Source organism: Lepisma saccharinum, chromosome 15 (assembly GCF_977018435.1).
Source record: "Lepisma saccharinum chromosome 15, izLepSacc3.1, whole genome shotgun sequence".
In the NCBI taxonomy this organism is placed as follows: domain Eukaryota; kingdom Metazoa; phylum Arthropoda; class Insecta; order Zygentoma; family Lepismatidae; genus Lepisma; species Lepisma saccharinum.
In genome coordinates this window covers 45,169,203-45,192,191 of record NC_139243.1, presented here as the reverse complement: position 1 = coordinate 45,192,191, position 22,989 = coordinate 45,169,203, and the positions used below count along the sequence as shown (strand labels likewise).

Here is a 22,989-nt window from a genome sequence, read left to right as displayed (position 1 = left end):
ATATATGTCTTGGCTTTTTTTCACTTATCACCCCTTTAAAAATCCTCATGGTTTATATTTTTACTGGTAACAATCGTTAATAACAACATTAATAATTAACTATATAATGAAAACGTGTGTATTGTGGACTTGTCGAAGATAAAGCATGAGAGCTTTTCTTCACACTGGTAAAACTCGGTGTTAATAACAACATTAATAATTAACTATATAATGAAAAAGTGTGTATTGTGGATTTGTCGGAGATAAAGCATGAGAGCTTTTCTTCACACTGGTAAGAATCTGTGTTAATAACAACATTAATAATTAACTATACAATAAAAAAAATGTGTATTGTGGACTTGTCGGAGATAAAGCATGAGAGCTTTTCTGCACAGCGCTGGACACGCAAAGGCAAGTATTTTTATTTTCATTCTATTTCTAACAATGATTCGCTATTTTTTCTTGTCACTATAAAAAACTAATTCAATTTTTCTTTTATCACATCTGTCGCCATTTTGCTTGTTTTTGTTTAATTCCTCTTTATGCATTGAGGTTAATCGAAACATAACTTTAGACTTTTACATGGAATTGAAACATAGAATCTTGCCTCCTTTGATTGAATCGAACCTGTGACTCCTCTTTGATCACAAAACAATAGTGACGGCCATCTTGCTTATTTTACCTACTCTTTATGCATTTAAGCTAATCGGTACTGGGGCCCCACACGGCAAAACAACAGATTCTAATTTATCTTTATACATTAGCGGTAAAGTCTTTGCGTTGTAATCAAAAGGCATTTGTTTTGATTTTTAATATCTGTTCCTGCCTAAATACTAATGGGGGACTCAACACACTTCTTTTTTTTAAAAAAAAAACAACATCATTATCAGCCAATTTGACATTGTGAATCGAACCCGGGGCCTTTTCATTACAGCATAAACATCCTATTTCCAATTAGTTCATTTTCTCTTTGTGCACAAAAAGCTAATCGGAACTTTTAAACAAATATAATTGAATATCCAATTTTCACCAAGATTGGGAATCGAACCCTCAACCACTTGATTGAAACATCTCGCGGAATAAAAAACACCCCCCGCGCCCGCGCCGCGCCGCCCCGCTCCGCCCCGCCCCGCTCCGCCCCGCGCCGCGCCGCCCCGCGCCGCCCCGCTCCGCCCCGCGCCGCGCCGCGCCCCGGTCGCCGCCGCCACCGCCGCTAAACACAAAACGCGGCCGCCATATTGATTTTATTCAAATACTATTTATGCACAGATGGACTAATCGGGACCTATAATGGCGGGACAAAACAATTGGCCTCATTTAACTACCTAGAGAATCGAACCCGCGACCTCGTCATTACCAGGCGACAACATTAACCACTACCCCAAGGCCGCCATATTGATTTTATTCAATCACTATTTATGCACAGATGGACTAATCGCTACCTATAATGGCGGGATTAAACAATTGGCCTAATTTAACTACCTAGAGAATCGAACCCGCGACCTCTTCTTTGCCAGGTGACAACATTAACCACTAACCCAACTCGATTTTCGAACTCAACCATTTTGTTGGCTTTATTTACACACAGGCTAATCGAGACCATTCAATATTGACATCGTCGACTTGTAATCAAAGGGTCCCAGGTTCGATACTCAGTGGAGGCACATAGTGGTCCGAATCACCACTTTTCAACTGTAGGTCCCATCCTGATTAGTTTTACTGTGCATAAAGTGGACTTAAAAAAACTAACTCAATCTATCAATCAATCAATATTGACTCTACCAGGAATCGAACCCTCGACGCCTCTTGTTTTACAGAGCAATAACCTTAGCCGCTAAACTTTCGGGGGTACAGCAAAATTCGGCGCCATCTTTAAATCATTTCTTCATGTGTTTGCATCATACGCAATGGTTGCGCGCGCATTTCCTCCACAGACACACACACACAGACAAACATACGCACGTGTTAGGTTAGCATACATCAAGAAACAACGTGACAAATCCATTGACCCCCCTCCCCCACCGCTTCCGATGCCTTCAACGTGATCAGACACGTTCTGCTGACTCAACAATAAAATCGCTCGTACACCGCTACGACCGGATGTAACATAACACCAGTGGCATCGAATTTTTGCTGACGCGTAGGAACGAAGTGCTGCCTCTCTACTCTGCCCAATTTAAAAGGCTTTCCAAAGATACACAAAGAGGAGATAATGTTGAGACCAGTAATGGACTGCAGAAACAAAATAATTTCCTTCCATAAAAAAACATAGAGGACTGGTAATGAGCGTTTAACAATATCGTAATTTTTATAGTAACAGTGTATTACCATTTATAATTATAACATAGTATATTTTTTTACAGTTTGTCTGTTGTCTTAACCTTTCGTACCAGATTTTTCACTGATTTCAATTACATGTGTGTATTTTCATATTTGTAATACGTAAAATAAATGTAGGTGTGAATTAATATATAGAAAAAGAAAGTTATTATTTTTAAACGAGTAGGGGCGCACAACTAAAAGTTGCGGGCGGCGGAGAGCGTGTTAGTTACGCTAATGATCTCATATTAAATAAAATTTCACTTCATGACTTAATTCTATAATTAAACGAATAGTGCATATTATTTTTGTTGAAATATTTGAACACGATTTTTTGTAGTACTTTGTATGATTTCAGTACATTTGGATATTTTTAAGCATGTCAAGGTGTATCGTTATATAAAAGTATTTGAAAATAAAGTTTTGTTGGGGACTGACGTCAAAAGCAAGAAATTAAATAAAACCGACACTGGATTTTTATATTTAAATTTATATATATTCTATAGAACTGTGTTTTATAGGTGAGGTTTTAACATACAATATATATACATTAAAGATACGTAGTATTAGTAAATAATCAAGGCCCAAGTACCTGGCATCAACGGTTTATAAACGTTTTTTAGTATAGCTTTGTCGATATACTATAACTTTTTTTCAATAACTCTTTGTACCGTTCAGAAATTTATTTTTTCTTGTTGTAACCAAGGTTGCCTACTACACTTGGCAAGAAACTACCTACGCTGTCTTTATTTATTTATTATTCTATTGTTACTATATATTTTCAATTTCATCACTCTAGGAGTTAACTTCCTCGGCGCGCTTAGTAAATTTACTGAACACAAAAACGCACTGAAGCACTAAACACATGGAAGGGGTGGGGGGAGTATAAATCTTGACTAAAATCCAGTTGTAAGTCTTCTACCTTCCTTTAGTTCCGCCGATCCTGTCTCTCTTCCATAGATATATGTAAATATTCTAACATGTATCTTGTACTGATCTTTAGTACTTTCACAGCTCGCGATAGAAGAACTTTTCTTTTCAGACGAACACGACTTCGCTCCTTAACAGTTAGCAGTAAATTGGATTCCATTCCAATAAATCTTCCGATCGCACCATAGCAATGACACTAAACTTCACGATTGTATTCCTAACAGTATTCCATTTAGTTTCATTTAGACTTGTTCCAAATGGTTTACTAAATTTGCACACCCGAGTGCAAAAATTGAGTTAATGTATCGACGCGGATCTTACACGTATCAAAGCGCGGCTTGCACTGTCCTATGAGTAGACCTCGGATTTTAGGGTTTTAACCTATTCTTTCCTTTACAGGTATGTAAGAAATAATAAGTTATGTCAGCGTTTTGTTAAAAAAAAACCTCAACAACTGATGACGTTTTATAGTACCTAAAAAACCTAATTTGCTTGTTAGAACCTATTTTAGGTTTATGCACCTAAATCAAGCCTTTTTTTAGGTTTTTTTATATTTTTAAAGGTTTCTACAGGATTTTTATGTAACACACAGGCATTTGATTTGTTTGGTCACGAAAAAATTCAATGACGAACGTGCTTGAAAGGTACTCTTTGTCGATTTCCCTTCCTCCGAGTCCATGGTGATTTTTCAAAGCTCCAAAAGAAGCAAAATGTCTGGTGCCACTGTTACCTGTACAGTCCAAAGTGCAAACTTCTGATTTGTGTGGTCTTGCTCACTTTCGCGCCACTTCGGTGCTTTGTAGCATTCACGCTTTTGCAAACTAACATTTCAGCATTGAAGTTTGCACCACTTACTATGTTTTTGTTTGAAAGATAATTTTCAGCATATAAGACGATCCTCGCAGACAAAATTGCTGAGTTTGACTGTGGATAACATGAAAAGAGATTGTTGTAACTATACGGCGAAGAGTGGATTTTAATAGCAAATTTCCAATGGTAAGTTCTGCCATCGCCGTAGGGTTAGGCAACACACATAACGTTATGTAAGATTTGTGCAGGATATAGATGTCCCATTTTCATTGACAGTGACTATACATATCAGTATTTTTCAGGAATTTTGAACTATTTTAACTTTTTAGAACCTAAAAAGCAACGCACCTGAACCGTCCATCAGAAAAACGTTAACAGCTTTTACCGCCTTATTTTCCCCAGCGAGGGCGGGTCAACTTTTGTAGGGAGTCGTCAAGATCGGTTACAAACTGCCTCCACCACGATGACGTAGTGGTAACGTCGTCGCCTTGTAATCAAGGAGTTTCGGGTTCGAAAGCTGGTGGAGGCACATAGTGGTTTGGATCCCACTTTAAACTGTAGGTCCAGTCCCGATTAGCCTATCTGTGCATGAAGTGGACTTAAAACAAAAACTCTAACTTAAATTTGTCAAAGCGATTCCTGAAGTAATGAAAGAATCAGATGAATTCCTTAATTGTAGGCACCAGAATCCTATAAACACAATAAATCGGGCTTAGAAAACATAAAAAAGAACTGCATCTAGTATTTGTTTACACCATTCCGCTTGAGGGCAGCTCAGTAGCTACTTCCTGGAAGCAAGTGACTGATTCACTCTCTCTCTCCTCACGACCTGCCACAAACACCAATGGAACTGCCTCTCTATGTTACATAACGCCTTCATTACATATTCATAGCCTACTTACGCTTTTTGATCACGCCTTCAGGTATGAAATTTGGGCTTCTTATATGTGAGAACATATAATTAGGGCAAGATGTGATTGACAGTTACAGAAGGCGGACTGATGGTGTGGTATAGGTACGGCATTCACCCTTTGAAGAGAATGTGCTGTATGAAACAGGAAAGTAGAGTTCAGAAGTAATATTATACCGAAGTGCCTGACTGAGTTACTTATGTGATGTTCAGCGTTCAGTTTTTTTGTTTCATTTGAGTCCACTTTATGTGAATTTAGGATAATCGGTTGATTGATTTGCTTTATTTTACTTGTTTTTTTGTGCCACTTTGGCTAATTTGCGAAGATGGGGATGAGGTGATGAAATTGATGAATGAACACTCAGGCCAGGATTCGAAACCGGAACCCCTGGCATCGTAGCGTGATGTGATAACCACTTCGCCACGGGGACCGGAATAATAATATCGAACGCTGACCCCTTAATTACAAGGCGACGACGTTATCCTATGTTCAAAGTTGACAAATATGAAGACATTCTCACTCATACCGTGGACGAGTGGTGCCAAAATATTTTTATAGAAACAGAGAGAGAGGGGGGGTGTGGAATTGACTTTTTTTAAATTCTAGATCTCGAATATTTATTTATTTATTATTATCATAGACAAACCGAGAAAGTTTTTAAATGGACTTGAATTCCGAAATGAATGCACTCAAGGCAACACTAGAGAGGGGAAACTCGCTCGAGGCTACACCCTTAAAATAAAAATATATTTTTTTAGGGCTGAGCCGATACCACTTTGAACCGATACCGATACCGACGCCGATACTCTCACCGATTCTCATCGATGCCAATACCGATACTTGAAAATTGCAATAATTAAAAATTGTTCAAAATATTGATTAATATTAATATGTAAGTATTCAATTTTAAATATAAGCATCAAATTACCAAGATTTGTGCTTGAAAATATTCAAGAATTACATGAGAATATTTTTTGTTTGAAATGAATTGTTGTGTTAAGTCCACTTTATGCACATATAGGCTAATCGTGACTTGACCTACAATTTATAGTGGAATTCCAATCACTGTGAAATGTACCTTCATCAGATATCGAACCCGGGACTCTTTGATTACAAGGCGACGAAGCTATCACTACAATATTAAATTAAATTCAGTTTTTGCACACAAAACTGGTACAAAATAGAAGGAAACTTCGAATTTTGCATAATTTAAAGGATATTTAGAGTCTGCGAAAGTATGGCGCGACATTTTCGCGGACCCTGTGAAAGACTAAATTCCGGTGAAGTATCGGCCGGTATCGGTTAATAAATTCCAATCGATACTTTCCGATACCGATACCACTGGTATCGGCCGAGTTTGTAGTTCACTGGTGCTTCCAATTAAGCAACTAATCTGATTTTTCCTAACTTCATGGATTGTTTTAACATACTTAAAAATATCCAAAATTACTGAAATCATATTCTAAACGAGGTACTACATGAAAATTGTGCTCAAAAATTATATCGAAAAAAGTTAATATGCACTATTCGTTTAAGTATATGAAAGTAATCATGAAGTGAAACTATTATTTTATGTGAAAAAATGGAACTTCACTACAGCGTCAAAATTCAATGAAAAGTAAACAAAAGAGAATTATGAAAGAGAAAGTAATTTTATGTGATTAAAGATTGTCACTTGATACGTAAAAGACGTTTTATATTGAAGACGCCCAGTTTTGTACTTAATATAATGAGTATAGCATCAGTGGCATATCGGAAATAAAATTTTACAAGAAATTGAGAGTTATATTTTCACCATTGAAAATGTAATAGACTTTCAAGTTCACACAGGACTTCGTGTATCCTAACGGCGGCCCTAGCACAGAGGCGCAACCACGATTTTTTGTCTAGGGGGAGGGGCAAGTACCAGGATAAAAGTACCAATAATAATAGCAATAATATATTAAAATATTATATTATTATAATTTTATATTTTTAGTATAAATATATTATTATTAGTAATAGTAGTAGTAAAAGTATCGAAGACACTATTATTCTAGTAAATTACACAAAAAAGGGGTAGACATGTGTGCTAAAGGATTTGAATTGGAACAAACGATTTGCAATTTTTTTCCAAATGTTCAATTTCACATTAACTAATAATGGAAAACAACCACACAATCTGTATTTTTGAATGGCAGAAAATGCATGATAAATGCATTCCGAATATAATTATTTTTCTACATATAGCGTGTATAACTTTCATGTACAACATACGTTTTACACATATGCAACATGCTAACATTGAATTCTGTACGTATTCAAGTTTGTTCAATGCATATGTATACAACATATATTATTTAAATACATTACATAATCAATTCATCCACCTCGTAATAAACAAACAACAAAAATTATTACATTTTCTCCCAAATGTGCACGCTCCTTTTCCTCAAAACATTTGTTTATGCATTTAAGACAAAATCAATGAAGAGAAGTCTTACTTCTCTCCCTGGTAACTTAAAATGCATTATACAGAAAATAATAACATTGCGAGCGAAGCTAGCAAGAACATTTTTAGATCCAATTTTTTGCAAACTGAAAATATTGATTTAATAGGGCGCAAATAATTTTACATGGCGACGTGGTATTCTCTCTCTTACAGTTTTTATTTTTTCATTTAGATCGTTCGGCGTCCAGGGCCGACTCCCGCGCACCCTAGCTACGGCTCTGAACTTGATGAGACTAAGAAAAGCAGTTATTGCGAGCGAAGTGATCAAGAAAATTTTAAGAAATGTATTTTTATTTGCACAAAATTTGAAATTGGGTGGGGGGGCAATTTCCCCTTTGTGCTCCCCTGAAGGTGCCCTTGGCCATCAATGTTTGCCCCCTTGGCCTCCTAGAATTGATTTCCGTCCAAGGTTGGGGGGAACCCCCTGTGGTTGCCCCACTGCCTTAGCATATGCACATGGGAGTGCTAAGAATGAAAGAAGACCAGTGAATTGAAGATGATGCTTTATTCCTGTTTGTTGTCATCTGTTTTCATTATTGTCTCTCTACCTCTGTTGCGCATGAGGTACATACATTTCGTTTGTAGGAGGAACGTACAGAAAGCCAGACAAGCGCTTTTACCATGAATGGTGGCAAACATTTCCAGAACTTCAGTCGTTGGCTGAGCCCTTCACCTTTTCCCAGATGCCACTGCTGCCACAAGGTCAGACCAATAGGTCCCATAGTCCTGCAGCACCGTTCCCCTGTAAACAGAAGACTTATTAAAGACAAAACAGAAGGAAACATTCGTCGCTTCAAGAAGAAGAATACTCAAAGGGCTAAAAAAAATTCTGCTATCATAAAACAAGCGGAGACGAGGCATCTGGCCATCGGGAGGTGCGGAAATAGCAAAGAAAAATTATGAAAAAAATGCATTTTAAATATTTTAGAGAAGAACTTAGAAATAAGTCAGAATATTTTTTATATATCTTTTTAAAAAACACAAGAAATCATGGCGTTGATAAACTTTAGGAGGACGCGAATAGAGTGGCACTTTGGTGTATGTTTAATGGAATAGAAATGAATCTAAATAAGTGCTGGTAGTCTGTGTTTCCCAAGATGTTCGTGCTAGTGGACGCGATCATATCTTCGTTTTACAGATCATAATGTGGTTGGTAGTTTGTCATTTTTCTCAAAATTTGTGTCTTGCTTGCAACACTGCCGTGCACTGTTTCGCCTCAAGAACTGGCGTCACAGATGCGATCAAATGTTGTGTGTGGTTGCCAGCATTCAGGCAGCAAAACGGGCTTTTTTGAACGACTGTAGTGACGAAACTATAAATATAATAATATTTAATCTGCGTAGAGCCTTCTTCTCAAGTTTCTAGGTATGAAATGCAATTACAATTATTATGAGTACGCGTACCTCTATCTCAAATGATTATAGCACAGTTAGATTTATTACACAGTCTTACGCCACAGAAAAGAAGAAAATCAAAAATGAACTATTTTTGTTCGATTATTTTTGTACATTTGTATGTACATTTTAATCTTAGTGCTGTTCTAGGTTTTATGATTAGGATTATTAGGATTTAGAATCATTAGGATTTTAAAAAGCAATGGAGATTAGTGCCTAAATTTACTTACGTGAAGTAAACGCTGCCAGACCCGCTTGCAGGAGCTCTCCAGATTAAGGTGGCCTGCACCTTGTCCTTGTTGTCCCCGTGGGTGATGGAGCTGCATTCGGGAAGGGAGTTGGTGTTCTCCGATTGCTCGAACTCTCCAACCCAGTCTCCTGTGGCTGCATCGCGAGCTTGTATGAAGAACCCTTTGAACACGTGACCGTCGATCGTCACTGGAAGGTACATGATTTTTTTATAAAATTTAGAAATTGAGTGATATATTTGTTAAATCGGTCACCACAGAAGATAGGTGTGTCATTTTGTAGATATTTACACACTCCAGTAGGAGAAATTCCAGTAATTTCTTGCGAAGCGTCAAGGTAGCTATTATGTATAAAATATACTCCCCAAGCGCCTACTGGTCCTCTCCTATATTAGGAATAAGGAGATAGGCAACACATACATAGGATTAGCAAATGGCTACATTTACAATAAAGTGAAATCTGAACCCAGATTACAAAGCTACAACGGTCTGAAAAGTGACATCCCGTGAAGTAAATCGTTGGGTGTTCACACCCAGCCTAAATTAAGATAAAATTTTACCCCCCCCCCACAAACATAGAAAATCAAGAAAATCAATCGTTGAACACAATCACAGAGAAGAAAACGCGAAATGTGAGTGACACTGATCAAGTGAGCATACAAAAAGGTTAACAAATTGTAGAGTACAAGGGAAGAATAATAGAATACAGTAATACATATGAATATACAGTAAAACCTCGTTAATCCGAACTAATTGGAGGCATAAGTTGGCCGGTTTAACGAAAATCCAGATTAACTGAAATAACCTAAAAGAACAGTAGAAAGTGCATAAAACTCCGTTTATAGCACGTTTATTATGGTGCATTTAAAGGGCATAGGCCTAGGTGCACTATACAGTACAGTAAAATGTAAAGCAATACAATGCAGTACGTACATGATGATGTGCCCGATGAACTACATTTAAAACCTTGCATTCTGCTTTTTTTTTTCGTTTTGCCTGTCCAGATTAAGCTAAGTCCGGCTTATCGGGGTCCGGAATAACGAGGTTTTACTGTAATAATCCATGTTTTATGAAGAATGCGAACTTGGTACCTTGTATTGTACTAGCCACTCCGCCAGAGCGTCCAACGAAAATCCATTTGCGAAACACAAGTCAATTTTCATTTATCTCGATTGAGTGGCGGGAATTGAGTTCCAGATCAAGGGCGGGGGCAAAGACAGTGTATTTCCCTCTGTATATAAGGTTTATCATAGTGCGGGGGGGAAAGTGCCCCCCCAAATCGCCGCCTCTGATTCGATTTATCGTTTCCGCTTAACCCCCCCCCCCCCCATCGTCCGTCAATACCCTCAAAAACAAGGAAAAATTACTTTAAATTGTATTATTTAAATGCCTTCTTCTCTCCTTACTTTGGGTTGGAAATTATTTTACCCATTCCTAAGAATTAACCCCGAACCATTTCCACTAACCATGATACCGACGAATTATTACTATTATTATTATTTTCAATTTCAATAGCAATTTTTAATTTCACAACAGCTTTCCTATATTTTATTGGTAAGTCTCTGGCAAAGCTCAAACTCCATGATGCGAATTGTTATTTGCGATACTTAAAATTATTGTTTTGAAGGTTACCTGTAGGAGTTTATAACAATTATAATTTTATTTCAATAAAAATACTCGTTTACATGTGTACCAAGATAAATATTATTTTCTACTAGCAGTGTCTTCGTTTTCATTATTTTTGACTCGTCTACATTATCGTCTAACACATTTAAAATGTTGATGTAAGTGAAAATCTGCTCAATATAGTGTTAGAAAACAAAACCTTCGCCATGCAACTGCAAGGCTTTGGGTGCCCGACAACTGTTCGCAATGCAGTTGTTGAGGAAGTTTGCGGACTTAATTTTTGGTGAAATGGATTGGAAAGGAAAGATATTAGGTAAAAGCATTTAATACCTTAGGAAATACTATAACAATGCAAACATTGCTTGCATTATATCTTAAATACTGCTTAATTTTCTCCAATACAAAAGCTAAAGGAAATGAAAAATAAAATACTTGGGAATAGCAAAAAAAAAAAAAATCGTGCCTCCGCGGCTATCCGCACCAACTGTTGACAGTTTCTTTCGGAAGGAGCACGTGCTCCGATTTCCAGCTTCCCCCCTTGGTTTCCCTCGGCTTCTTCGGTGGAGCAGGAAGAACACAGGAAGAATACAGCAGAGGGAGTTCATAGCGCCAGATGTGCCCCGGGCTCTCGCTGCCTAACCTGCTGAGCTTTTCTTGTCAACAGTCTGAGGAAATTGGTAAATTTGAAGCATTGTGAAGACTTTAGGAACGAAAGAAGCTGCTTCGTAAAATACGTATCTTGAAATGTAGTGTTTTATAAAGCAGAGAGGAAAACAAATTGTGGTTTTTCGTTTTCAGTTGGGGGTTCGTGCGCTCCGTGAACCCCCTTCATGCGACGCCACTGAAAACTGAAGAATCACCGTACGTCGCTAATTGAGAATGGCCGCCAGGTAAGTCTGAAAAAATTCAATGTCGATTTTGAGCACTGATATGATATATAGATAAGTGGTTAGATTAATATATTTCTTTAAATAGTGAAGTGACAAATTAATTAAATATTGTTGGAAACGGTGTGGAATTACTTTTTCAATTGTATTGAATGATAGTTGGGTTAATGACGACGATAAAAATGTCCTGATATAGAACCTAAACACAAGAATTCATCCCATATTTCAGCGTACAACTGACGGATCTTGCCTTCGCAGTGTCTTGCGCTAAGTACTACACCACCGAGATCGGTAATTATCGTATAGTATGATAGTGATGGTGATGAGTATGATAATGATGATTTATGTATGTGAAGGTCAGGTACTAACATCGTAAAGCTTCTTTATAATATATATTGTGAAATTTAAGTTATAACTAGGGACCTTTATTTTTCGTAAATGCGATAACACCGAAAAATATTAATTGTTGCAAGAAAAAAGTGTTTAAGAATGTAAAGTGAAATCTTCCAAATACATTGAAGTTCGCGACATAAAGCGAATTTGGCACAAAATGCGAATTGTGGCCTTTTAGCGAATTTCAACACATTTTGTGCTTCAAAAGCAAAATATACTGAGACATTGCAACTTTTCTTGTGTTTTAGGGTTAAGAAAATAAACGCGTATAATGTGCACTCTTTCCAAAATTTTATTCCCGCCAAACTACTATGTTGCTTGTTATACACCTACATGAAACCACGTGTAAAGGAAAATTTCCCAGGATTCTTCAAACGTTTCGTATCACCGAGCCAAGCGGTTTGGTCCTGGCGGGAGATCAAGTGCACACCTGCCGTCATATGGGAGCCGCAAAATCGGTATTTGTTGCGCGAGAAATAATGGAAAATACCAAACTTCCTCAAAAATTGTTTCTAAAGTATGATTCATGAAAAGGGGTAGGCCATGTGAATTATAAATTAAAATACTAATTTACAAGCATAATAAAAGTATAAATTTAGGTATATTTGGCCGAAATGTGTGCTAAAATAAAAACGCGATTTTGGGGGAAAATAACACCGAAAAGTGAAATAATAACACTGATTTTGGAAAATAAATAAATAAATAAATAAATAACAGAAAAATGGACATTGGTTTTATTTCTCTGTATCACTTCATCAACATCATGTAATAATCACCCATCGTTGCAATTAGTCTAAAGGTAGAAAGGCGGCGTAAAATAAGAACAATTCAAAGTACCTCCTACAACATTGCGGTTTAATTCACCTGTAGCCGACATCCGTGGTGGACTGGTTAGTACAGTGCGGTATGACGCTAGGGGGCAGTGATGTGTTCACTGGTTTGAATTACTTAAACTACGGGGATCGTGATTGTGAACGCTTTAGGGGTCAGATGGTAGAGCTAGGTTACGTTTATGGTCCCCATACAATCTCACTGACAGGCTTCTGGCAGGGAGTGGAATGATGTCAAGGGATGTAGACGACCTCTCGGCCAAGCGGTTGAGTGTGGGCGTCAGGCGACAGAGCACAAAGTCCTGAGTTCGACGGCCCACGGTCTTCTTGCCCGTGACTGGAGACGAAGCACAATCTGTTCTTGGAGAAACCCTTGAGAAGGCTATTCGAGCGACGATCTGACCTACGGCTGTGACTTACAAGCCGTGGTACTGAAGATGGCCAACTCGCATGTCTGTTAGCGGTTGCCTTGGCGCTAGTTACGGTTCGGTTTCCCGAGCCGGCCTTGTGACCTGAAATGTGCAGGAGGTCTTCGCCTGGTAGCTGGTATTCTCTTAGAGCTTCTACTGAATTCTGAGGTGTGACTAACTGCCGAATTCTAGTTCCTAGCTCTTTTAAGCAGCTGGCAAATACATCCTAGCTGCATGTTCAACTCTTCCGTATTTGCCAGCCGATGACGGGCTTGAACCCGATAGTATCGAAGAATGCCGTGTCTCCTGACGTCATGTGTTTTCGCTATTTGTGGAATGTTACCTTGTGTTGTAAATTGTCGCTTGACCGAGCACTGATGTCTGGCGAGAGATTTTACCTTTCTACAGAGTCTCCCTTGAATCGTTCCACAACATCAATGTTATATATATGTGTGTGTGGAGAGAGAGAGAGGGGGGGCTCCCTACTTTCCACTTTCCTCCAATAAAAGCATCACTATGTTTTATATTTACGATTTTAATGATTAAGAATAATAGGTTTATTTTAAAGTCTTACCGTTAATGAACACCTTTATTACAGCTGGTATTGTAGGTACGTGCTACATGATTTTTCAATGTACTTACTTTATTATATTATCCAGCAGTATCTTCAATTAGTTCATCTCTTCACAAATCCAAGTCTTTTAAAAATTAATGGGCGTGCATATGTAATCAGATATAAGGTTTTGGCGTTACGCAAGGGGGACGCCCCGGTTTGGTTACCCCGAGTGCAACGCCCCGGGCAATGCCGCCTCTGATGGTTATTAAAATAAAGAACATGTGTAAATGTGTGCCTTACATCAATGGCTATAAAAGTAAATTATCAAATGTTGTACACTGCAGACTTCTGAAACTTGCCTCTCTACACAACGAACACATTAATTAATTTATGCAAGGACAAAATCGAAATTTTTACAAATTTGAAAAATCGTCGATGTTACTTTCGTAGCTTTTTTTTGTAGGTTACTATTTTAATATTTCATATTTGGATGGGGGCATGGTCGCCATGGCCCCTCCCTTGAGTACAGGCCTGCCAGGAGGTCCCGGAATCGAATCCCGGCCTGGCCATGAGTGTTATGTGTGAGTGTCCCTTCATCTTCGCAATTAGCCAAAGCTGGCATAAAACTAAACAAAATAAACCAAATAAATAATTTACCTGTAATAGCGCTTCCGGGTTGGTAGTGATGGTCGGACGCCAGCAAAGTGTAGGGATTCGTCTGCAGCGGCTGAGGCTCTGCGGTTCCATGGAAAGGTCTGTTCGGGGTTGGCTTCACGCAGGCGTCCACCGGGGCTCCGTTGGGAAAAGCCTCTGTCCCTCCAAACAACAACAACAACACCAAAGGAAGCATTCCGGAATGGCAATACCAAGTGCCTGTTGCAGACTTCTCTCCACGAAACAGAAAAAAATGACAGACAACGTCCTCAAGCCTCCGTTGGTCACTGACCACGGGGAAAGTAAAAAGTCTGAAACTGGGTCACCTCTCGGATCTCTTGGTTTTTTGTTTGTTTTTGTTCCGTAATCTTTCCTGTTCCTAGATTACCGTTTGCTCGCTTTTATTGGGATATTAGAGACGAAAAGAGCCTTTGGGAATGAAGCAAATTATGCTGTACTGCTGATTATTAAGATAAATACCTGGGGTGCTCAAATTCCATAAAACCCTTTACTTGTGTTTAAACTAAACCGTGGTCCTGACAACCTCTGTGCAGAATGGTTAGCACGGAGAGCTACAGAGCCAGAGGTTCCAGATTCGAATCCAGAGCAGCTGGGCAGGGACGTTCTTCGTGAGTATCCCTTTATCAATTTCACCATATCCTCACTCATTGTCGCGAAATCAAACAAACAAATAGCCGACCTCGGTGGCGGAGTGGTTAGCACAGCGCGCTACGTTTCAGGGGTCCCGGGTTCGATTATCTGCCTGGGCATGGATATACTTTGTGAGTGTCCGATCATCAATTTCATCATATCATGACTCATCCTCATCTTCGCGATTATCCAAGTGGACGAGTTGGAGTGTAAATTCGTTTATATATTTTCAGAATTTACGTCGTCATTCCTCCACTTCTGGATAATCGCGACGATTAGGATAAGTGATTATTAGATGAAATTGCATTCCGGGACATGAACTCGGTACCCTCTGTGGCGAGATCGAAAGTCGACCACTTAATGTGCTCGAGCATCGAATCGGAGTATTTCCAATTATAAGCAGGGTTCGAAAGCCCGCATCACACGGAACTGGAATTCTAGTATGTATGCCCTAGTTGGCGCTGGACTTTCTATCAGTTTGCTAGTTTTCGCCTCAACGATACTTATCAGCGTACTTGTCGATAGACTTCTGTTCCCATACGAGGGAAGTTGTAATGGCGGCCGCGTGAGAAGTAAACAATGTATCACTTCACATTTTTAAAAGCCGATAACTATTCAACCGGGAGGAATAACGTTTCGTATAAAACGTTGTTAGGTACAAAACAATGGCGCTGCTTAAATACATACTTTACAACGTTTACTGTACACGTATGGAAGAATATTTTAGTTGTCTCAAATGTAAACACCGTGCACTGGGCATAGATGGTGTAACTCAACGCGCCTTTCATGCTGTATACGTTATACATTGCTGGAGTAACACTCGGCAACCACAGACAAGAACGCTCCTTTGCACACTCACAGATTATCTTCACATGGCGAAACTTTGCTCTGATTGGCTGTTCCACAGAATCCAGTCGAGGAAAGCAAGTAGCAATTAGAACATGTCCTATTCCTCCAAACCAGTCAAGCAATCAGCCAGGCGGCCATGATTGCTACCTAGAAAGTTAGTTCAGCGCCAACTAGGGTATTCCAACTAGAAATCCAGTTCCGTGTGATAGGGGCTTAATTTAAGGAGAGCTGCTCGCTTCCCTTTCTCTGGCAGGAAGATTTACATTGCCGTCTCCTTCTTAACAATAGAATCTACCGTTCTATAGTAGAAGCGAGTCCTAGACACAGGGGTGGCCCCAGACGGGTGTGGAGGGGTGCTTGCGCACCTCTTACTTTTCTTCCACACCCCTTTCTCAAAACCTACTTTCAACCCAAAGCATTATTATTAACTCTTAAATTGTCATATTACGTTATGACTTACTAAATCCATCTCGTCGTATTGACAGCAGAATGTTTAGTGTTGAAGTGAGACCGCTGATAAAAAAATAGAAGGGGAGAATGCCCACCTCCACCCGCATACTTTCGGGGGTACGTGCTATATGCCCTAATGCCTTTATATATAAACCAGGGCGTCAGTTTGCTCAGAATTTACGGGTTTCCCCGTTTATTTTATTCTTCACTTTATTTATGTTATTACATATGCTACAATAAGTATAAAGTATAAACATATATAAACATAATTGGGTTAATATATGTGAGTACCAAGACATATCCTGGTAGCTAGAATAGGTCTTCTTTACAAAATCAATTTAGTACATATTTGGAGTTTCCTAAGTTGGCATGCTAGGAATTTTCCGAGTATGTATCTATGTTAATAGTTAATAGTTAACGATTGTTGCATATTTACTGGTAAATCTCGTGGTTTGGTTTCTATTATAATCTTATGGTTTAATCTCACCAAGCGAACAAGAACAAGTATCTGCGCAAGTAGTGACCCGAGACGGCTCCACCAATGAACAGTGAAGGAAACGGGATTGTGTAATAAGCGACGGGAGTTACCCGATTTCCTCCTTCGCTATGCAGCGTTGCAAACTTTTGAAAAGGATAATACCGAACGCACATGGCAAACGGACCGTATTTTTGTTTCCAGGTCCGTAGGCTTGGTTTAAGAATTTCTTAGGGAAATATAAGGGATACAACTGCAAGAGCAAATTTTGACAAGCCGTGCATTTAGCGTACGGACTAAGGTCTGGACCGTACGTCCGTACATATACGGTCAGGACAGTACGGTTGGCATCGCTGCGCTTTCACCACTCGATTTTCCTCCTCCTCCTCCTCTGCCGCTATGCGCGGCCCTGCTCTACAGTTAGCTGGAACAGGGTATAGGCGTGTATTACAATTTATTTTATAATAATGAAAACGAAGAAAAATATTTAATAATATATCTTAATAGTATTTACTGCTAGTTAATTCATATTGAATAGAGAAGTGTATTGAATGCAAATTTTAAATGTACAGGGTGCGGCACGTAAAACCAGCCCGCTGTAATCCTGATGTAATTGCTTTGCTAATGAACATGTAAAACATCTAAATGAACATGTCAGCAGAAGATGGCGTTGCATGAGTTACTAATTCTGTTTCTCACCAACAGGTGGCTTGTGAACCCGTGGTCGAGTGAAAGCAGTTGAGAATCAGGCCTTGTTGGGTGAAGCCGTGATAATGCCGTATTTGATTCCTGAGCGTGTTGCAATTGTTGAAGCTTTTGTGCGCACCGGATCCTTTGTACAAACAAGGAAGTTGTTTCAGGAGAAATTTCCAGGACGTCCTGTCCCAGCAAAACGCACAATACAGGATTTGATTGGGAAATGGAGGCGTACAGGATCTGTTGCAAATGCTCCCAGGGACAGACGACCATCTGTCTGCACACCTGAATTACGGAGGTAGGTGCAAAACATAATGGCGAGAAGTCCTCGTAAATCAACGAGGAAATTAAGTCAACAGGTTCCAGCTAGTGAGCGAAGTTGTAGACGTGTGTTAAGGGCGCTGAAGTTAAAACCTTACCGGATAAGTGTAGTGCAACAACTGAGGGAGCTTGACCCGGGGAAGAGGGTGGATTTTTGTTCATGGCTATTGACGAATGTTGCCAGTGGTGTTTTGGATCCATTGATGCTCATCATGAGTGACGAGGCGTGGTTTCACCTGTCGGGATACGTAAATTCCCAAAACAATCGCTATTGGTCGTCACAGAATCCACACGTAATCCACGAGCAGCCATTGAATGACGAAAAGATTGGTGGTGCCATTTCCGCACAACGCGTTATGCGGCCCATATTTTTTGAAACCACAATAGACAGTAACGTGTATTTGGGAATTCTGGAAGAGTTTTATGAACAATTGACAGAAGAGGAGCGTCAGTTCTGTTACTTTCAGCAGGACGGATCAACAAGCCACACATCAAATGCTTCACTATCCCGTGTGCATGAAATGTTTACTCCAGAGAGGACGATTAGCAAAGGCCTGTGGCCTCCTCGGTCACCCGACTTGTAAACTTGTGACTTCTACTTGTGGGGAATGTTAAAGGGGAAAGTATTCGAAACAAATCCACACACAATTGAAGAACTCAAGACCTCCATCCGAAATATCATGAACAGCATCACCACTCAAGAATTAACAAAGGTGTACATGCTCAGACGTGTGTTGAAGTGGGTGGAGGACACTTTCAGTATCTATTGTGAAGGTGAGAAATCTTAACACACAACATTAAATTTCATTTGGTGTATTGCTTTTGTTTGATTTTGTTTTAATTTCACTTAATCATTCAAATTGTTCATCTAATGATATCTTATGAAGGGACGGGCTGGTTTTAAGTGCCGCACCCTGTATATTAATAGGATATGCTATACATACCTGTATATACATGAACTGTAACGAAGTCAGTATTGTTAGAATTTTGCTCACCGCTGATGATCTATTTCATACTTGAAGTCCATTTTCTTTTTGAAAATACTGTGGTAGATTCAGTATCATTTCCGATGAGACACTTGATGTGGCAGGTATAGAAGATTCTCTCTGTGTACACGGTTTGTGGATCTGAAAATAACATCCACTCAAAGTATTTTTGTTTGTTTGTTTGTTTCACATTGGCTATAGGTATTTTCAGTTCTTACGGCGGGCGCTCTAGAAGCTGGCAAGGGAAGTGGGGAGCGGGAAATTCGCCGCAGACCAACCAGGTAACAGCAGTGGCGCCGAGAGATACGACGTGGTGGAAATAAGTACTACATGGACCTCGTTCTACAGGCTGCTACGTTTCTTATCGCGCTGGATTGGTCGCTTCCCCGCTCCCCACTTCCCTTACCAGCTTCTAGAGCGCCCGCCGTAAGAACTGAAAAGAGCTATAGAGTCATTCCATGTCAAATCAACACAGATATGTGCAATTTTCAACCTGACCATCTCCGATTTTCATGAAATTTGGGGAGTTGAAACTATGCATGGAACTTAGTAACTATGAAAATTTTTAGTCTCGTGCGTCTTGTAATTGTTAGATTATTCAAGGTCAAAGTTAGCAGAAATTGCCCTTTTTGAGCCCGCTTAGCTACACTAAATGTGCTGTAACTCCGCCACTATTTCGCCTAGAAAGCTCAAATAAAGCTTATTGTACAGGAAATTAAACATGCTTTCCAGTGATATATAACAAGCCCACCTTTCGATAAAAATATAATTTTGTCACGTGACCTTGACTTTTGACCTTGAATATCTCAAAACATGTCATCACCAAAAATCGTGAAAAAAAATATATTTGGTCCCTCATACCATACTCTAAAACATATCAAAAAATCATTCTGAGACTGCAATGGGATCAGAAGATACAAAATAATATGTTTAACTATGTGACTGATAAAAGCCTCATTACATGAACTATGACGAGTCAAAAGTCCTTTAACACCCCCTACAAAATGTAATGGAGTTATCCTGGGTATAATTAGTCATGAAAGAAATAGGTTAGGCACAGGAAGATCTCTAGCTGTGTGTGTCAAGCGCAGGTCCGGCATATTGTTGACCGCCATTTTGAATTCAACGCAAACATTTCAAAGGAAAGTGGGTGATGTGAAATATCAAATCAGGCTAGATTTTCACAAGAAAAATCAGCACCGAAGGTTTTTCCAAAGTATATTTAACCAGCAAAAAATTATTACTTCATGCTTGTAATCATTTTCTCCTTTAGGAGGTGTTAAAAACAAAGAATTAAGAATGCTCCTAACTTGTTAGGAACTCGTGGAGATCACGCTGACTTCTTGGGACAGAAAGAAGTATACGCACCATTGCATATGATTTTAATCAGCAACATTCACCAAATACTTGAATAGTGAAGAATATTGGGAAACGTATCTCAAACAATTACGTGACACTTCCTTTGGAATGAAAAATTCTTCAGTGACGATGCTAATTTTTATGTTCCCGGTAAAGTTAATAAAAATTATACGCAATACCTGTGATTTGATAATCTACAGTAGAGAGATCCCAGCCAAATGGTTGTTGCTGGTAAGCTAATGATGTGGTATAGTGTATGGAGAACGGGAATGGTTGGTCCACATTCAACAACGGAACCTTAAATGGTGACGGCTTCTTGGATGTGTTATGTTAAGTGAACACGTTTTTCATCCTTGCTTACGGGGTATGGCACTTTTCCAGAGTTTTGAAACAGGACAGTGTGTGACCACACTATGTGAACATTCTTCATGGTAAATTTCTACGTAGATTGATGGGCAGATGGGGATCTATTAAAAGGCCTGCACATTCCCCAGATCTAACATCTTAGGAGGACTTTTACCTTCAGAAACATTTGAAGAGAATGGTGCATATACTAAAAGTTCGTGATATTGACCATCTGAGAGAAGGCATAGTTGCTGCTTGCGATGATGGTGCACCTGCTACATTGCCAAATGTTCTATGTGAGTGTGAGAGACGTCAACGAGTCTGCTCACAGGAATATTGACAACACTACAATGTGCATATATCGTAAGTGAAAGATATGCGTATAACGTTTTGCTGGCTAAAGATACGTTGGAGAAACTTTCGTCACATCATTTCTCGTGAAATTCTAGCCTGATTTGATATTTCACATCACCCACTTTCCTTTGAAATGTTTGCGTTGAATTCAAAATGGCGGTCAACAATATGCCGGACCTGCGCTTGACACACACAGCTAGAGATCTTCCTGTGCCTAACCTATTTCTTTCATGACCAATTATACCCAGGATAACTCCTTCACATTTTGTAGGGAGTGTTAAGGGACATTTGACTCTTCATAGCTCATGTAATGGGGCTTTTATCAGTCACATAGTTAAACATATTATTTTGTATCTTCTGATCCCACTGCAGTCCCAGAATGATTTTTTGGTGTGTTTTAGAGTATGGCATGAGGGACCAAATATATTTTTTTCACGATTTTTGGTGATGACATGTTTTGAGATATTCAAGGTCAAAAGTCAAGGTCACGTGACAAAATTATATTTTTATCGAAAGGTGGGCTTGTTATATATCACTGGAAAGCTTGTTCAATTTCCTGTACAATAAGCTTTATTTGAGCTTTCTAGGCGAAATAGTGGCGGAGTTACAGCACATTTAGTATAGCTAAGCGGGCTCAAAAAGGGCAATTTCTGCTAACTTTGACCTTGAATAATTTAACAATTACAAGACGCACGAGATTCAAAATTTTCATAGTTACTAAGTTCCATGCATAGTTTCAACTCCCCAAATTTCATGAAAATCGGAGATGGTCAGGTTGGAGGCTGTGTTGATTTCGCATGGAATGACTCTATAGTGATATATCAGCTGAAAATCTGACATCAGTGAGATACTGTTTTGGTACAGTAAGTGAAGTTTGTGTTTTTTAGAAATAATACATTGCGGAGGTGAAATTCTAAAAACAAATATATTGAATTACGTAGCAGACATTAAAATCAAATTATTGTCAGTGTGTGGAACTTGATTTCTGGAAAATCATGATTCACTTCATGTTTTTGTTAAATTGCTTCAACCTTGTCAGTTTAGCGGAGTTGACCGAGTGAACCATTCCAAGCCTTGTAGCCGCAGTTGGAAAGGAGACTTTCTTAATTGTACTCTTTATCTGTGAAAATGTTTTCAGTTTTACTGCACAGTTGTCAAAGTATTTAGAGCCCTCATCACAATTTAGCATCTGCTCTTTCTTACCCAAGAGACGTCACAGAACTGCTTCAGAGACTTCGAGAGATTTCAGATGAAGAGTTCAGCGAAATATTGCAAACTTCTTCTGAAAAGTGTCAACATACATTCAATTCTCAAATTACGATTCAAAAAACAAAACACACACAAAAAAATAGATAACTATATCCTCGTACTATTAAAAAGGGGGGAACATACCATTGGCCTTGGGGGATCGGCACCTCTGGCTGGTTCCCTAAATTTCCTCTCTGGATACGCCCCTGGTGGCTATTGTTGTTAAAAGAAACAAAAATTAAGCTAGTTGCAAACTTTTGTAAAAGTTGAATGGGTCCTAATGAATCAATCAATCAGTTTCGTTGTTATATTTTCATAGAATCTTACTAAAAGTTGATTGGTGTTTGTTGTGGTAGTTAAAGCAAGCATAGTGTTTCACTTTTCTTTATTTTCAACATTGCACTCCCAAAATTTCATTCCGCACCCCTCAGCACCCCTAGATGATTAAATAATAAATATAAAAATTGCATTGAATCATGCCATAAGTGCACAGAGGAGGTGTATAGGTAATTGATTTGATGTTTTAAGTCCACTTTATGCACAGTAAGGCTAATTGAGACTGGACCTACAGTTTAAAGTGGGATCCGAACCACTTGTGCCTCCACCGGGTATCGAACCCTGGACCTCTTGATTACAAGGCGACGTCGCTACCACTGCGCCATCTGGGAGGCCTGTGTGTAGGTAAGACTGTCTCCATATGCATACTCAATCCTGACAACGAGGGATGTGATGTTATTAGTCCCACTAAGGCTCGCTAGTTTCCAATTCTTGGGGAGAAATTTCTTTCTGGGGATTCTGTTTTGTTCTCTGGCTGGAG

The 22,989-nt window shown here is 39.1% G+C and overlaps 1 protein-coding gene across 1 annotated transcript; it reads right to left on the bottom strand.

The window, feature by feature from the left end:
• Positions 1–7,881: 7,881 nt before the first annotated feature.
• Positions 7,882–14,715, bottom strand: LOC145999470 (putative defense protein 1). The gene is made up of 3 exons (XM_083136439.1): positions 14,442–14,715; positions 9,065–9,272; positions 7,882–8,182 (listed from the first exon to the last, which is right to left on the bottom strand). The coding sequence occupies exons 1-3, from the start codon at positions 14,632–14,634 to the stop codon at positions 8,110–8,112; spliced, it is 474 nt and encodes a 157-aa protein (XP_082992565.1). The 5' UTR covers positions 14,635–14,715; the 3' UTR covers positions 7,882–8,109.
• Between the last annotated feature and the right edge of the window lie 8,274 nt (positions 14,716–22,989).

Coding starts and splice junctions, on each gene's coding strand:
- LOC145999470 (XM_083136439.1), bottom strand. CDS start 14,634: ATGCTTCCTTTGGTGTTGTTGTTGTTGTTTGGAGGGACAGAGGCTTTT. Junction 9,273..14,441: donor ACCCGGAAGCGCTATTACAG/GTAAATTATTTA, acceptor TGTACCTTCCAG/TGACGATCGACGGTCACGTG. Junction 8,183..9,064: donor TCTGGCAGCGTTTACTTCAC/GTAAGTAAATTT, acceptor TTCTGTTTACAG/GGGAACGGTGCTGCAGGACT.